The sequence below is a fragment of the Astatotilapia calliptera genome, chromosome 9 (genome assembly GCF_964374335.1).
Source record: "Astatotilapia calliptera chromosome 9, fAstCal68.1, whole genome shotgun sequence".
Taxonomy (NCBI): Eukaryota; Metazoa; Chordata; class Actinopteri; order Cichliformes; family Cichlidae; genus Astatotilapia; species Astatotilapia calliptera.
The window spans coordinates 29,654,140-29,671,639 of NC_137430.1; the positions used below are offsets into that span (position 1 = coordinate 29,654,140).

The 17,500-nt window shown below is 38.4% G+C and overlaps 1 protein-coding gene across 6 annotated transcripts in view; it reads left to right on the forward strand.

Annotated features, from left to right (window-relative positions):
- The window catches only part of LOC145431158 (uncharacterized), a 59,799-nt gene that overhangs the window by 25,259 nt on the left and 17,040 nt on the right, over positions 1-17,500 (forward strand). Inside the window, exons 2-4 of one of the 6 annotated variants that reach the window (XM_080306621.1) lie at positions 1,186-1,291; positions 7,993-8,589; positions 12,654-17,500. The exon at positions 12,654-17,500 is cut by the window's right edge and continues 2,678 nt beyond it. The exons of 2 other annotated variants lie outside the window; for them this stretch is intronic. Coding sequence is in view for 3 of the 4 variants with exons in the window: in XM_080306619.1 (XP_080162745.1) it covers positions 1,274-1,291; positions 7,993-8,589; positions 12,654-13,346 (1,308 nt within the window). In the remaining variant the exon portion in view is untranslated. Of the gene's footprint in view, positions 1,292-7,992; positions 8,590-12,653 lie in introns of all 6 variants that reach the window. 3 more of the 6 variants (XM_080306619.1, XM_080306620.1, XM_080306623.1) reach the window with 3 other exon arrangements.

A 17,500-nucleotide genomic window follows, 5' to 3' on the forward strand; every position in this document is an offset into this window, starting at 1 on the left:
TGTCTTATTTGACAGCTCATTTACACTTGATAAACAAGTGTCTGCTGTTGTCAGATCCAGCTTTTACCAGCTTCGCCTTATTTCTAAGGCCAGGCACTATATCCCGTATAAAGACCTAGAAAAGCTCATCCACGCCTTTGTAACGTCGAGGCTTGATTACTGCAATTCACTTTATTGTGGTCTCCACTCTTCCCTTTTACATAGATTACAGACAGTTCAGAATGCTGCAGCACGCATTCTAACTAAAACCAAGAAGTTTGCCCACATTACTCCTGTCCTTGCTAATCTGCACTGGTTGCCTGTCAAATATCGTATTCAATTTAAAATTTTGTTGTTTACTTTTAAAATTACCAATAACACTGCACCAAGCTATCTTAAGGAACTTTTAAACCCATATGCTCCTGCTAGGGCTTTAAGGTCATCCTCACAGTTACTGCTGGTTCAGCCCAGATCTCGACTGAAATCTAGAGGTGATCGATCGTTTGCTCTAGTTGCACCGGAGCTGTGGAACAATCTCCCGATTGGCATCCGGGCGTCTGATTCTATTCATTCTTTTAAATCACAGCTAAAAACATATCTTTTTAAACTTGCCTTTTCTACCAGTTAAATGCTGGCTTGCTTGCAGTGACCTATTGACCTATTGTATTAAATTCTCTGCTATCTTTCCATTATTGCTGTCTTTTATCATGGTGGTACAGTCTTACCTTACTATAACCTATGTGCTGCAGTTTACTCTTATTGGTGGCTTTTATCTGTGAACATAATTCGTTACCTTTATGTATTTGATGTTAATGTGTGAACTGTTTTATTTTTTATTGTTTTATGTAAAGCACTTTGGTATGCCCAAGGCTTTTAAATGTGCTCTATAAATAAAGATTGTTGTTGTTGTTGTATATGTATGTATATGTGTGTGTGTGTGTGTGTGTGTGTGTGTGTGTGTGTGTGTGTGTGTGTGTGTGTGTGTGTGTCGGCCCACTGGGCATTTGATTCTAATAACCTGCCTCAGTCTCTCCTGCTATACTGCTAAATTTTGTATCAGTGCTCAAACCTTTTGTGTTTGTTTCCAACAAGCTGCCCACTTCGGGAAGCAAAGATGTGTTCTTTTAACTTGTCAGATGAACATATGAGACACTTTGACTCTTCAGTGCAGTGTGGAGCCTAACAAAGATCTGCTTTGTGTCCCAGGTGATCAGCAGGAGGAGAAGAGTCTGACGGAGCAGCAGAGGAACATTTTCAGCTACTTGGACTCAGCTCAGCCACTACAGAGAAAACAATGAGCTCAACACAGAAGGTGACAGACAGAGCAGGGCGATATGACCAAAAATATTTATCACGATATACATTTGAAAATTTGCGATAATGATATAACTGACGATATAATTGACGCGAGACAAAATACTTTACAACTCCACAACTTTATTAAAAGTCCCATCAATGTATTTTCACTTAAACAAGCAGCTGTTTTTTTTATGTGTATTGAAGTTATATAAAAATTTAACAGTGCAAATGCAAATTCCTTGCTGACAGTTTAACCAAAAGGCATTTCCAGTGGAAATTGGCCGACATTTGCTCCGAGGAATTTGCATTTGCACTATTAATATTTTTGGTCATATCGCCCTGCTCTACGTTCATGTGTTACTGTTTAGGCTTAAATTGGTTTGATGTTTGCTGCCTTTTTCTTAATGTAAAAAAATCCTCAGGTTACAATCAGACATTTTTCTTCACTGTACCTGTTGGGTCTAAACTCAGACCCCGCTGTCTCCAGGACTTATTCCCGTGAAAGAAAAACAAGGCAACAGCGATCGATCGATTTACTTGCAAGTGAGGCCTCGTCGGTATCTCAGAAACGCACTTCAAATGTCCCCCTAGAACCTCGAGAGGCTGGGGGGGGACAAATAAATTCCTTTCACCACAGAGTTAAAACAATGTAGAGATGGTAGCATAAAAATGACAACATTTAACAATTCACTTTAACAGAACCAAGCTGGTCATTTTACCAGCTCAGCTCTAATTCATATGACAGATAATATATGGTATAAACATCTAGATGATGGGAAAGTGGTATTCTTGGATAGATTTTGATCTTTTGATTGATAAACTAAAATGTTATTGATTTTCATCAGCTGCTCTGTGCTTGATGAAAGGTTGCCTCACTTCTCTACTCAGTTTTCACTGACGATCTGCAATATGTCTTGGGTTTATCTTGGGTATGCCAATGATTCTACCATGTTTTATTCAGCCAGTGACAACTCTGAATTGACCAACGTGTCACAACAAAATTTGCTGAATGTGTTTGACTGGATAAGTAAAAACAACATGATTTTAAATGTATCTAAATCCAAATCTATGTTAATTAGAAGCAGATTAGTCAACAGCCCACATCTGAGTCTTTCCATAGCCAGTGTTAGAACACGTCACCCAGATGAAACTTCTCGGCATTACCATAAATCACCACGTTTCATGGTCTCAGCTAGGGCTGCCACGATTAGTCGACTAGTCACGATTAGGTCGACTATCAAAATCGTCGACGACTGATTTAATAGTCGACGCGTCGTTTGAAGCTTTGTAAGACATGCAAATATGTACCATAACTTGTTTTTCAAAATATTAATAAAAGGGGTGTGATGAAAGATTTTTAATTTTGTGAATTATGTTTAGTTGTAGCTTCATTTAAAGGAAGAAGAGCTTGTGAATTGGAACCACCACAGGAAAAGAGAGTGAAGCCATATGTGTAGAAGAATGCGGTGACATACGATACTACCTCCTGTGTTAACAGACAAGTTAACAGTCTTTCTCTCCTTTTATGGAAATGTTTTTTGTATTCTGAACATGCCACTCCTACTTCCTTGAAAGCTCACTTGAAGTATAAATAAAGGATGCTCTGAAAGCCCTGGGCGGTTTTTCTGTGTCACATCTGTTGTACACACGTTGGCGTAGAGCAGATCGGACCGTGGCCGCCCATGCGCATGTAAAAATAGATATCTGAGATGTGAGTTTCTTTGCCTTCTAACAAATTTCTCCTCACAGGGTGTGTCTCCAAACAGCCATCTCTTTCCTGACAATTCCCTTTGTGCATATTCTCTTACATATGATAAGTCAACATTGAAACACCTGCGGCTTTTAGTCAGGTGCGGCTAATGTATGTGCGAAACAGGATTTTCCCCTGATTTTAGCTTGTGCGGCTAATATTCAGGTGCACATTGCAGTCCGGGAAATGTGGTAATTATTGTGGAAACATGATTGATTATTTCTGTGCATTTGATGTACACGTGCATTAAATTAAAGTTGATTATGTCGATTAAGCATCATGAGGGCGGGGGTGGTTCTAGGAGATTTTTGCTGGGAGTTGGCAACTCTATTAGTTAGGTTGTTTAATATTTCTGATGAGTACTCTTTATAATACTAGAATAGGAAGGATGGTGCAGGTTTAAGTTTATTAGATTGATGTGTGTTGCTGAACTATAAAATATTTGAATAGAATAGAATTAAACTTTATTGTCATTGCACATGTCACAGGTACAGGGCAACGAAATGCAGTTTGCTTCCATCCAGAAGTGCTTTAGCCATGATATAGATATATTACAATATATATTAGCAATAGTATAGATATGTAAGTGTGTTACAGAAATGGGTCTATTATGGTATGTTATAATGTACACGGTATGAAGTATGTTATGAATATGCTATAACTATAAGTATGTACAGGCTGTAGTGAGTACAAGCTATGAACAGGATATAAATATGAAAAACTATACAGAAATATGAGATATACAGCTATACAGAAATGGGAAATATGCAAATTATAAACAGTTGTAGAATTAAAAATTATCGTATTTTACAGAATGATTATTTATACAGTGGTGCAGTTAAGATAAGTGAGATATGTGGATAATTTCTACAGAGGCTGTATAAAGTGCTAGTGGTTGTGAGTGGTGGTTCAGTCCATGTTATTATTGTGTGTTTGAGTTGTCCATTGTGTGTGTGTGTGTGTATGTGTAGGTGGTTGTGGGTGTGTGTATGTTCACTCCATGAGTTAACGTGGGTCAGATGTCAGGAGGCAGAGTTCAGGAGTCTGACAGCTATGGGGAAGAAGCTCTTCCGGTTCCTGGTGGTCTTAGTCCGGAGGCTCCTGTAGCACCTCCCAGAGGGCAGGAGGGTGAAGAGTCAATGTGATGGGTGACTGGGGTCTTTGATGATTTTCCCAGCCCTTTTCAGACACCGCTTCCTATAGATGTCCTTTATGGCAGGAAGTGGTGCTCCGGCGATGCGCTGGGCAGTTTTCACAACCCTCTGCAATGCAACCTCTGCCTTCCGGTCCGAGGCAGAGCAGTTCCCGTACCAGACTGTTATACAGTTGGTCAGGATGCTCTCAATGGTGCAGCGATAAAAGTTCACCAGGATGTCTGAGGACAGGTGGTTCTTCCTCAGAGTCCTCAAGAAGAAGAGGTGCTGGTGAGCCTTCTTGACCAGCTTGGAGCAGTTGGTCGTCCAGATGAGATCCTCGGAGATGTGGACTCCCAGAAACTTGAAGCTGCTCACACGCTCCACAGCCGTCCCCTTAATGTAGATGGGTGGATGTGGGTCAGCATTGCTCCTGTAGTCCACGATGAGCTCCTTGGTCTTCTCACTGTTAAGCAGCACGTTGTTTGCGTCGCACCACTCAGCCAGACCATCCACCTCCTCCCTGTAGACGGCCTCATCGTTGTCACTGATGAGGCCAATCACCGTGGTGTCATCTGCAAACTTAATGATGGTGTTAGAACCATCGGCAGGTCTGCAGTCGTGGGTGAAGAGGGAGTAGAGGAAAGGGCTCATTTGGTATAACGGAATAGCTTTAGTGTCTTGTTTTTAAAACTTGAGTATGAACTTATACAAAATGTGTTACACGCCTTCGATGGGGTTTGTTTTTAAACTGTTTTTTTAACAGAAAAGCAGAGACAGGAGACATCAGTTGCGTTCGGTCTGCAGGCTCTTCCTCGTCTGGTTTATTAACAGAATTTAACAACGTTCTTTTCTTTTCATTTAGACACACACATTTCTCTTTTAACATCACAAACATTCAATTAGGTCCATAGCTCAAACCCTTTTGGTTACCTTGCACTCTCACAAGAATAAACTTACAAAATAATCATTGTATATGAACGTCCTTATTTACAATAAATCTGTAACCAATTCTGCTGCTGTTCAGCATCAAAAACATTTCTGTGCAGCACCACTAACACTGCAATTAACTCATTCACTGCCAGCCATTTTCAAATCAGGCAACTCCCCACTGCCAGGGTTTTTCAATTGACGTCTATAGACGTCAATGGCAGTGAATGAGTTAACCCACTTATGTCGCCTTCATACTTTTCTTATACTTTAACAGATTCAAACAATATATTACATTTGTAACCAATAAACAAAAATATTCTTCCATTGCTCACAAACAGTTCACAATCATCCACAAACAGTATACATCAGACTATTTACATTTGACACATAAGAACTGGGTAGGTCCTAATCAACTGTAACTTCCAATAATGTCAGGATAAAAGAAGTGTCTTAAGAGCTGCGTTTGTCACAAAATAAAACAGGTAATAAGACCAGCTGCCTATTTAGACTACGAGTGAAATGGCAGCTGCCATTACAAATGGCGGTATAGTTAGCTTTCTCTCCATCGGTGAAAACACACTCTCTCACAACATTCGCAGTCTTTAAACTAAGACAGGAAAAAGGTTTCTTGCCTTTATATGTACATTGCGGTGAGCAAACTTAAACTACTGACCTGTTTTTTTAACAGAAAAGCAGAGACAGGAGACATCAGTTGCGTTCGGTCTGCAGGCTCTTCCTCGTCTGAGGCAGAGACACGTTGCAACGGCCTATCGCACTCACCACTATCTCCCCCTTGTGGCAATGCCACGCAATTACATTGTCCATAACTCTAAATGAAAAGTGCAATACCACCATAAAATCAGGTCTTTTACATCAAAAACAATTCACAAAAAAATTACAATTGTGACCATACACTTGTGGGCGTCACAAATGCAGCAAGATATTTATTTAAAAAACAGTTTTATTGATTACAAAAAACGCTATATCGGATTCATATCGGTATTGGCAGATATCCATATGATATCGGAATTGGTATTGGACATTAAAAAGTGGCATCGTGCCATCTCTAATACCAATATCGATGAAATGCATAATCAACTTTCTTGGCTTCCTGTACAGGCTAAAATATTCTATGGCTTACTTGTAGTTATAAAGAACACAATTCTGTTAAACACGCCACATTTATTCTGCTCAGCTGCAGTATCCAGATGAAATACATAATGATATTATACGATTTTCAACAAACTGCAATTTAGTAAATCCTCGAGTTAAAAGTAACTTTTTGTAAAACTGTTATATTTAGAGCAACTTTTATGTGGAATATATTGCCTTTTAAAATTAGAGAATTAGTAACTATTCAAAACTTCAATGAACATTTAAAAGCTGATTTACAGAACTTTTAGTTGTTGCAATATTGTAAGAGATTTGTTTTTGAAATTTCTGTAATGTGCCTCAGTGTTATTGTTGTTGTTGTTGTTGTTGTTGTTGATTGCTTATATTTTAATTGTGAAACCTCACTGTGGATGTAAGAGCCAAATTATGTGGATATCTTGAATCCACTTTATTGTATAATATTTTATGTGATTGTATTTGATGGAAGACGAGCAACATCTGCTGTGGAAGCTAATGGGGTTCTTTTTGAATAAACAAATAAACAAACATAGGATTTATTATCACTGAATAATTATGTATAGAACTATAAAAATTATAGAAATATGTGTTAGAAACAGCGTGTGTGTGTGTGTGTGTGTACAATCAGGAGGGATGGGCTTGATTTTAGTGTTTTAACAGTCATGAATTATTTTTAACACCAGGTTGGATGTAATGTGTTAGAACTACCAGCAGGTGGGGATAAGAGACCTTTAAGGTGTTTGGTGCCACACTCCACCTTCAGGTTTAAAACTAGTGTTAACCCTTTACAGCCGATCGGAGCAGGCACGCTCTGTTTTGCGTAACTATTTTTAAATCCCGGTAGCTCTGCAACCACGTAAGCTAGCGCAATCATTTTTTTTGCATATGAAACTGGAGGAGTTGTACTTACATCTTATGCCATCAGCTTGTCCTAGGTCACAGTTTCCTTCCACATATAGCTTTGCAAAAACTGCATAAAAATCACTTGCAGCAACAAAAACATGATATTCCAGAAACACGCTTTGCCGATCCGATCAGCTGTTTGTAACACTTCCTACGTCCATCAGCGCGAACTATCACATGACCGCATGACCTGCCCGAAACCGGAAATGACGTCATTTTGCGGAAATGTAGTTTTTTACGATCGGGGCCTTATGACCCTATACTTGTGTTTTAAAAAGTTATGTTTGAGTTTATGACTTTCTGTGTCGTTTCTGGGATGCTTAGGACTCATATTGCACTGCTGGAAATAGTTTATTTTGATGCATATGCTGTTATTTTGCAAATTTGCACTATAATATTTATTTTCGTTTTTCCTGCAGTATATAAAAATTGGTGTATTTCAAAAATAAAACTATGAAGACACTCAAAATAAATTTCCTGTGGTGGGAAACTAGTTTGTGCAACTTTTTTGTATTTACAGTTTTGAGGAATGAGCCTCTTAAATTTCTCTAACTAGAAATACATGTTAAAAAAAACAAAAACGATTTTCAATTTTTTTGTAGTTTATTGCACTTTTTTGCAATTTATGTAATTACTATGCACCTAATGCAGACATAATATTAAAGTTTGGGCTATAATGGTTGTATTGATGTATAGCAACTTGAAATGCTCCCAAAAATGGCTCCACAGCATGTAAAAATATAATATAAGCTCTGACGGACTTGGTTCTATGGTAGGTCTTAAAGGGTTAATGGAGGGAGTTTGAAGGTTCAGTTTGTTCCACAACTGCATTTCACTCACTGCCTCTGTTTGTATCTTTGTCAGGACCAACATGGAGCGAGAAGTCAGCGCTCTCAGGAGGCCGACAAACCTCACAGAAGAAAGAGAGAGAAAAGACACACCTGTGACGAGTGTGGGAAGGATTTTACTAGGAAGGCTGAACTAAAACGTCATCAGGTCATCCACACTGGAGAGAGACCGTTCAGCTGTGACTTGTGTGGAAAGTCTTTTTCCTGGAAGCGTGCTCTAAAAACACACCAACTCATCCACAGTGGAGTTAAAGCGTACAGCTGTGATCAGTGTGGCAGAGCTTTTACTCAAAGTGGCCACTTACAGAGCCATCTAGTTACCCACTCTGGAATTAAGGCATACAGCTGTGACATCTGTGGAAAAACTTTCAGCCAGAGAGGGTACCGAAATACACACGTACGCATTCACACCGGACATGATGTTTACTGCTGTGAACAGTGTGGCAAAGAGTTTATAACAGACGCACAGTTACAAAAACACATGTTTACCCACACTGAGGAGAGACCTTATAAATGTGACCTGTGTGAGAAGTCTTTTAAAGCTCCACGTTACCTGAGACAACACCAACAGATCCACACCAGAAAGAGACTCTACAAGTGCAGTTACTGTGAGGTATGTATTTATATTGTTATCTTGTCATTTTAGCCTGACTGTTTGGAACAACTCTGCTCATTAAACTGTGTTAGCATGTTAGCAATTCTACTGCATGGAAAAGCAGCTCTGAGTGATTATTCAGATTTTCATGTCAGTTATGATTTTAGTATTACTGTAGTATTCTGGTGGTAGTATTGTAGTTATTGCAGCCCAGTAAACTGAGTGTGTTAACTGAAACAATTTCATTCATTTCATTTATTTATTCATTTTCAGGCACAACAAATACCTATATTGAACATAAAATACACAAAACAAAAAACAAAAATTGCCTGAAAAAGGAGTGGGACGAAGAAAACTTATTAAATCCCACCCCTATACTCACTCATCAACAAAAAAAAACAAACTTCCCGCAGCTACGCCCATCATTGCATACAGACCCATCAACAGCCCCGGGCACATACAAGCATCTAAGCGGCAGCTCGCAACCAACAATTAGAGCCTTCATAACTGAATACAGAATATATAAATTATAAATTGCATTACCACAGGTAACAGGCAGTAATAATACAAGTAACAAACACACATACATATACATACATATATATCTACACACACAAGTACATATATGTACATACATACGCACACTTTATTTATTTATTTATTTTTGGAATCCATACCACCAATGGTAAGAGGACAGACATTACAGAGCACACTAAAAACCATCATTGAGTATACTGTGACCAGACCAACTTTTTGCAGAGAAATTTAAATCTATGAATATTTTTGTATTGTTTCAATTGTAAACTCAGACTGTTCCAGATTTTCACACCACATACAGACACACAAAAGCCTTTACGGGTTGTTCGAGTTCTGGGTAATTTGAATTCTCCAAATCCTCTAACATTATAAACCTTTTCTCGAATTTCAAATCTAGTTTGTAAATTTGCCGGTAAAAGTTTAGTAAAAGCTTTATACAAAATTATGGATGTATTGTAATTAACCAGATCCTGGAATTTAAGTAACTTTGCCTGAAGAAAGAATTTGTGAGTATGATCTAGATAACCAGCCTTGTGAATAATACGCAGTGCTCGTTTCTGTACTGTGACTAATGGATTAGTTGTATTTTTATATGTGTTTCCCCACACTTCCACACAATATGTAAGATATGGAAGAACCAGGGTACAGTACAGAGTACGAAGTGCATCTTTATCAAGGAATTGTTTCACTTTGTTCAAAACTGCGAGGCTTCTAGAAATTTTGGTTTTTATGTGTCTGACGTGGGGTTTCCATGAAATTTTATTATCAATTATAACTCCCAAAAATTTGTTTTCACTCACATTATCAATTGGTACACCTTCAATGATAATTGGTAATTCTATATTATATTTTAAATTACCAAAAAACATTGCTTTAGTTTTATTTATATTTAATGATAATTTATTTATGTCCATCCATTTTTAAAATTAATTTTAGCTCCCTGTTTACGGTCATTACAAGATCAGTATAATCATCGCTACTGAAAAATATGTTGGTGTCATCTGCGAACAGTATGAGTTTAAGTACTTGAGAAACATCAAAAATATCATTTATGTATACATTGAAAAGTTTTGGTCCCAACACTGACCCTTGGGGAACACCACATGTAATACCAAGTTTCTCTGAATGGTAATGCCCTATGCTAACATATTGTTCCCGACCTGTTAGGTAACTTTTTAACCAGTTACCAGCTTTCCCTCGAATACCATATCTTTCCAATTTATCCAGTAAAATTGAGTGATTGATTGTGTCGAAGGCCTTTTTGAGATCAACAAAAATACCAACTGCATATTTATTTTTATCCAGTGTATCAGTAATTTCTTCTACTGCCTCAATTATCGCCATTGAAGTGGTTCTTTGCGTTCTGAAACCATACTGACCAACATTTATTATTTGATGTTTTTCAAGGAATTTTTCTAATCTTGAATTAAAAAGTTTTTCTAGAATTTTTGAGAATTGAGGCAGTAGAGAAATAGGCCTATAATTGGTAAAACTGTGTTTGTCATTACTTTTATATAGTGGTATTACTTTCGCAATTTTCATTTTTTTTGGAAAACAACCGGACTGAAATGATAAATTACAGATATATGTTAAGGGACTAGCAATATTCAGAATAACCGGTTTAACTACAGACATATTTATGTCATGATAATCCATTGAAGACTTACTTTTACATTTTAGTGTGATATTTATTACTTCTTGCTCATTTGTAGCTGAGAGGAACAGTGAAAAGGGATTTGATTTTATATTACTGATGTTTTCATTTTTATGACACGGGATGTCCGCTGCTAGTTCGGGGCCAACATTTATGAAGAATTTATTGAACCCATCGACAATATTACTCATGTTGTGATTTTCACCATTTGCATCAGTAAAATATTCAGGATATGATGTTCCAGAAGATCCTTGTTTAATTAAGTTGTTTAACACATCCCAAGTTCCTTTTATATTGTTTTTATTTTCATATAATCTTCTTCTATAATAAAGTGGTTTGCTCGTTCTTATAATATCAGTCAATTTATTTCTATATGCTTTATATCTTTGTTCCACTTCTTTTGTTTTTACTTTGATAAACTGTTTATACAGATTGTTTTTCTTTTTGCAAGCATTAATAATTCCTTTTGTGAGCCAAGGACTTTTTATCTTTTTTTTCTTTGTCATGTGTTCGTTTACAGGACAATGTTTATTGTACCACATAGTAAAAATATCTAGAAAATTATCATAAGCCTTGTCCACATCTGACTCTTCATACACCGAACTCCAATCTTGTTGTGCTAAATCGAAATTGAAGGCATGAATTGCTTCTTCATTTATTGTTCGCTTTGCTATCATGATCTTGGTATCTATTTTTTTTAAATCACAGTCACACAAAGTAAAAACTGGTAAGTGGTCAGTTATATCACAGACAAGCAGGCCACTATTAGTTTGGAAATCCATGACATTAGTAAAAATGTTGTCAATAATAGTGGCGCTATGTAATGTTATTCTGCTTGGCTTTGTTATTGTTGGATATAGTGATAAGCTGTACATTGTGTCAGTAAAGTCATCAATGGCTTTTAACCTTTTGGATTTAGCAAATCAATGTTAAAATCACCACAGATAAATAGTAATTTTTGGTTCACCGGAGCAAACGTTTTTTCTATCCATTCATTAAAAGTGTCAATACTTGAACTGGGTGTCCGATATATACAACTTATTATAACATTTCTCTTTTTTTCATTCATAATCTCAATAGTCAAACATTCCAAAATTCCATCAATAGCCATAGACATAGTTGTTACAACATTATATTTTATAGAGTTATGAACATATATAGCAACCCCGCCGCCCGCCTTATTTAATCTATTCATGTATTTTAAATCATATCCATTCAAACAAAAATCTATTCCTTTATCGACATTGAACCAAGTTTCAGTGATGGCTATAACACTAAAGGGGCGAGAAAATTGTTGCAAATAGTCCTTAATGAAATCAAAATTACAGTACATACTTCTGCTGTTAAAGTGAATTAATGAGAGCTTCCCGTCTAGGTTAATTTCTTTTTCATATTGTTCCTGAGTGAAATAATTACAATTTTTAACAAAAGAAGAGAGAAAGTTACTTTCAGAATCTATTTCTGGATCTATTATATTATGCTCCTTATATTCACAATCTAGATCAATTACCTTCTGTTGAAGAACTAATTTCAACGTGTCCATGTCATTTCCTGGTGTAATTGATACATTGGTGTCAGTTATACTTGTCCAGATCCTCCATGTTCCTCACTATCAGTACTTTTGCCTCTTCTGGTGTCCCGTTTAGCTTAATGAAAATCTTACAGTTTGTTACCCATGTATGTTGTATTTTACTGTTCTTCTTCAGTTGCCTTGCCTTCCTCGCGTTGTCTGCGTTTTTTCGTGTCAGATGCTCATTAATGAAAACGTCCGTGCCTTTCAGTTTACGATAAAATGTAATTGGACATCTGCAGAGATGCTCTTTATTTCAGGCGACGTTCAGGATAAAAGTGTTGAAGGACTGACTTACACTGTCTTTGTGTCTTTGTTTAGAAGCAGAGCGACACAGATGGATCCAGTTCTCAACCCTGTCATCACTGTGGTGGTGGGAAAGACTTTCCTTGTGACCTCTGTGGAAAAACTTTCAGTAAGCAAAACACCCTAAAAACACATCAACGTAGACACACTGGAGACAAACTGAAATACTGCAAAGAATGTGGGAGAAGCTTCACCACACCAAGTGAGTTAAAACAACATGAACTGATTCACAGTGGGGTTAAAAAGCACCTCTGTGATCAGTGTGGGTCATCCTTCACCACTGCATGGGGGCTTAAATCACACAAACGAGTCCACACAGGAGAGAAACCATACAAGTGCAGACACTGTGACAGAAGCTTCTCAGATTCAGGTAGTCGTAACAATCATGAACGTACACACATGGAAGGAAACTACAGCTGTGACCAGTGTGACAAGAGCTTCAGGAATCTCAGTTCATACTCTACACACAAACGATCCCACGTTACTAATAAACTGTTTCACTGTTACCAATGTGCCAAAACATTCACCTCATTGTCTGCTCTGTGCAAACATCAGCGTGATCACTCAGGGCTGAAATCACTCCCATCACTGGATCACAGTGAATCTGCAGAGACAGAAAGATCCTCTGGTTTCAGTGTCAGACTCAAAAAGCTTGAGATCAGGCTCCACAGAGTTCAGATAGAATCATTTAAACTTGTGTTGAACTGAACTGGTTGCTGGGCTGAACTTCTACATAATACAGATTTACATGGGATCTTATTTTCTGTCGTTTTACTGAGTCAGTTTTTTCCTTTTTTCTCTGTCCTGCTTTTGCTCGTCTGTAAATAATTGAAACTCAGTCAAATAGTTCATTGTTCTCCAGCAAAACGTTTTGGAAACTCATGTTTAACCTTTAAAACTCTGACATGTTTTAGCACACAAGGCTTCATCGGGGAGTTCACTCATGATTGGACCATGAGAATAAAGGTTTTTAGTTCTTTCAAAGAGAGTCTTGGAGGTGTTTGATGTTTCTGTTTTTTCTGAAACCACCTGAAAGAAAAACCATTTTTCTTGCTTTATGTAGTGTGGAAGTTTTTAATGTTTCTTCATCTGTGATGTTCTTGAATGTGTTCACATGAAGATGGTACAAATAAACTGTCCTTTTAGCTTCTGCTCCTAATTTATTCATTATTTATGGATGTAGCACAGCAGCAGTTTCTTGATTAACACATGGAGGGCTCGGGATCTGATGGTAAATAATGTTTTGTGTCCTTGTACACATCATACAGCTCAGCTGTTCCACAGATGTCAGGTTTACACAGTGGGATGGTTTGTAAGAACGCAGCTCTCCTGTGAATAAATCCTTACTCTTAGCCTCAGGACCTCACACAGTCCCAGCAGGTTCGGTCAGAAGATTTATCCCTTTTTCATTTCTATATGATTCTTCTTGCTTCTAAACAAAGATGATTATGATGATGAGTCATTTATGAAAAAAGAAGCAAAAAACAATATTGTTTTATGAGGATTTTTATGGCAGATTTTGTGCATCAACATTTTTGTAAATGAAAATGTTAAAAGGATGCAAAGGAGGAGGAGGGCACAAGAACTCAGCACGTGATACTGACTGGAAGCAACACAGCTGCTGTTGACAAAGCAGCAGAGTCAGATATGAATGTGTATTGAATTCATCGTGTAAATATACCAGATTTATCCACATACGTCAGTTTTCACCCTTTTTTTTTACTTTCAGTAAGTTTACTTTTAGTTTATTTTTACTTTCTGAAGACGCAGGAGAATCTGTTTCATCATGATTGAACATTTCATTAATGTTACACCCCAATGTTTTCATTTGAACCCCAAGTGTCATTGTCTTTGAAAAAGCACAGAGTATAATGCATCTATTTTGCAAAAATAAATAATTACATAAGTGTTTCAACACTTTCAAAGAGGTACCCTGTTTTCCCTTCGTCGTATCGTACAAATAGAGATAATATAATTATCTGAGGAACAATTGTCAATAAGCAGAGAAGTTATTAAAATATTAATGCAAGACATGGAAGCAGGTGGTGTTGTTCCCAAATTAGGAACAATATTTTAAAATTACTTCACAATTCTTCTTGCACTTCAGATTGTTACAAACTATCAGAATGTAAAGAAAGTCAGAAAATGGACAACCTCAGCTTATAAAACTGCTATTTTTTACGGAGCCCCGCAGGGGACATGGGAGAAAAAAAAATTAGGGAGGAAAAAAAAAAATTAGGGAGAAAAAAATAAAAATTAAGACGGACTTTTGCGAGCTCTTGCAAAAGTATTGCGAGAGCTCACAAAAGTTTTAGCCGCATTCTTCGGAGGCCGCCAGCTCGAAGCCGACCGGGAGGTCGAGGCACGATTTGCCGGGAAAGCGGTGTTCCTCCCGGCTGTAGTAGGTCTCGACCTCCCGTTAGCTTCGAGCTAGTGGGTGTCAGATCTCCAAAAACGTCGGAGCACTTTTGCAAATATGTGATGTCTTGTAAACCGAGCAGGTATCTGACGTTTACACAACTACATTCACGCCTCAAAATATCTTAAAAGTGTATTTTGTGACCCAGAAAGAGCAATATTACAACTAAGTAGCTGCCGCCATTGTTGGAATTCAACTTTCGCGAGAAAGTTTTGCGAGCTCTCGCAATACTTTTGCGAGCTCTCGCAAAAGTCCGTCTTAATTTTTTTTTTTCTCCCTAATTTTTTTTTTCTCCCATGTCCCCTGGGGGGCTCCGTAATTTTTTTAACCACAAACCACTGGATCAATTTCAAGGGTTTTGCACTTGATTTTTATTTTATCATAAAACACTGCAGAGATGCAAAGAAATAATCATTATAACAGTGTGCAACTGCTCCACATTATACTGTGTCCAAGCTTCAGACGTCTCTGAAGCGACACTTTAAGAAACTCCTGCATAACTTCGGGGTGCACAGTCCACATTGCACAGTGACAGCACAAAGACCCACACAGCTGGATTTGGATATTTAACATTCTTTCAGTAAAAATTAAATCCTGCATGAGTTCATGAATATCTGGCATTAATCAGATGAAAGCCTCTGCTGTAGCACCCTGTCATCCATTCATCCAAGAGATGTAACCAAGATACTGCCTCTATTAGATAATTATTAGATAATCATTTTTGAAAAATAATCTGTAACATCAGATTAATTTCAGATTTTTAATGTCAGATTTTACACGGTCAGGTGTAGCAGAGTTTAACTCAGAAACTTTAACTTTAACTCAAAACGTATTTTAAATAAATTTCAAACGAGCCATCATGATAAAGGGAATGTGTGCAGTTTTGGTGCTCCGTAAGTTCTGTGCTGAACAGCATGGCTGACTCTTCGTATCTACTATTGCCTCCACAGTCTGAGTCCACACAGGTAATGAGCCATTATGACCAATTATGGAGTCCCCTGCCAGCTCACGCTTTTTTTGAGATTATGTCAAAAGGTTTCTTTTGCCCTTTTCAAAGTGGGTAGTGGGTTTTTCCCATTCTATGCAAGGCCACCTGGGTTGACTGGAAGACTGTTTACTTAGCCTGGCAGGGCGAAGGACACTGTCTCAGCTGAAGTCTGGACATACACACACACACACACACACAGACATATACACACATGCAGATGTACACTCATCCCCCCTCCCCCTCCAAACGCCTTCAACACTTATTCCCTTCCGATGCTGACGTTGAATCAAGGAGACCAGCGCATAGGCTGCAGGCCCGGATGTACTGTCTACACTGACTGTCTCTCACCCTTTACCCACTCCTGTTGCTTGTCACGTGTTTCTTTGGTGTATTAAGAGTTTTTTCATGTGCAGAGGTGTTTTTTTTTTCTGTTCTTAAACTGATCTCCCTGTTCAAGCTCAGTCTGGGGGGAGTTATTTTTTTCTCCTTATCCTTCCTCGTGTGGTGCATCTTCCATTGTTATACCTCTCTGACCTGTCTTCACCATGTGATGTTTTTGTGTAATGTATGTATGGTTGGAGGGTAAGATGGCGACGCCCTTGCAGGTCGGCAGCCATAACATGAAATTTCCCCTTGTGGGACTAATAAAGGTATATCAATCAATCAGTCAATCAATCAATCAACTAGGGAAGCAGATGCCATTTCGGTTGCCAAAGCAATATGTAAGAATATCATCCCAGAACACGGGATTCCGGAGACTATTTATAGTGATGATGGTCCACACTTTGTAAATGAAGTGATTGGATTAATGGCACAGCATCTAGGGATAACACTAAAACATCATTGTTCATATCAGCCACAGTGCAGGGTTGGTAGAGAGAACTAACGGCACAGTAAAGCTGTGAGCTTTGAGATTATATATGGTAGAGCATTTAGAGTTTTAGTCTTCTGTAGTGATGATAGAAACACAGAAGAGAGAGCACATTAGCAGATTGGATGCTCAAAATGTTTAAAAGTAAAGAAGTCATGAGAACAAATGATCTGCCAGATGATTCTGTTTCTCCTCAGGAGCAGAGTCTGAAGTCTGGAGATTGGATGTTGATAAGGCCATGGAGAGGAAGTGCTCCGTTCTTACTGCAGGTTTTCATAGAAAGTATAGAAAGTATCTCTGGGGACATCTCAGGCCCTCCAAGGTTTGGAGGCCTATCTCCACCCACCATTACTTCCCCTGCCGGTGGCGGACTCCCTCAGGTATCGGTGCGTTGGTGGTTCTTTGTGTCTGGGGATGGGCGTCCAGGTACACACCGGCTCACTCCTTGGCGGCCGCTTATCGAAACCTGGAGCCTGGGGCTCGCACGAGCCACTTCGGAGGTGGGGTGCCCCCGGCCTCTCGGCCTGGGGCTCGGTCACTCAGGCACAGCTGGCTGCCGGCGGAGCTCACGGGCGCGTCACTGC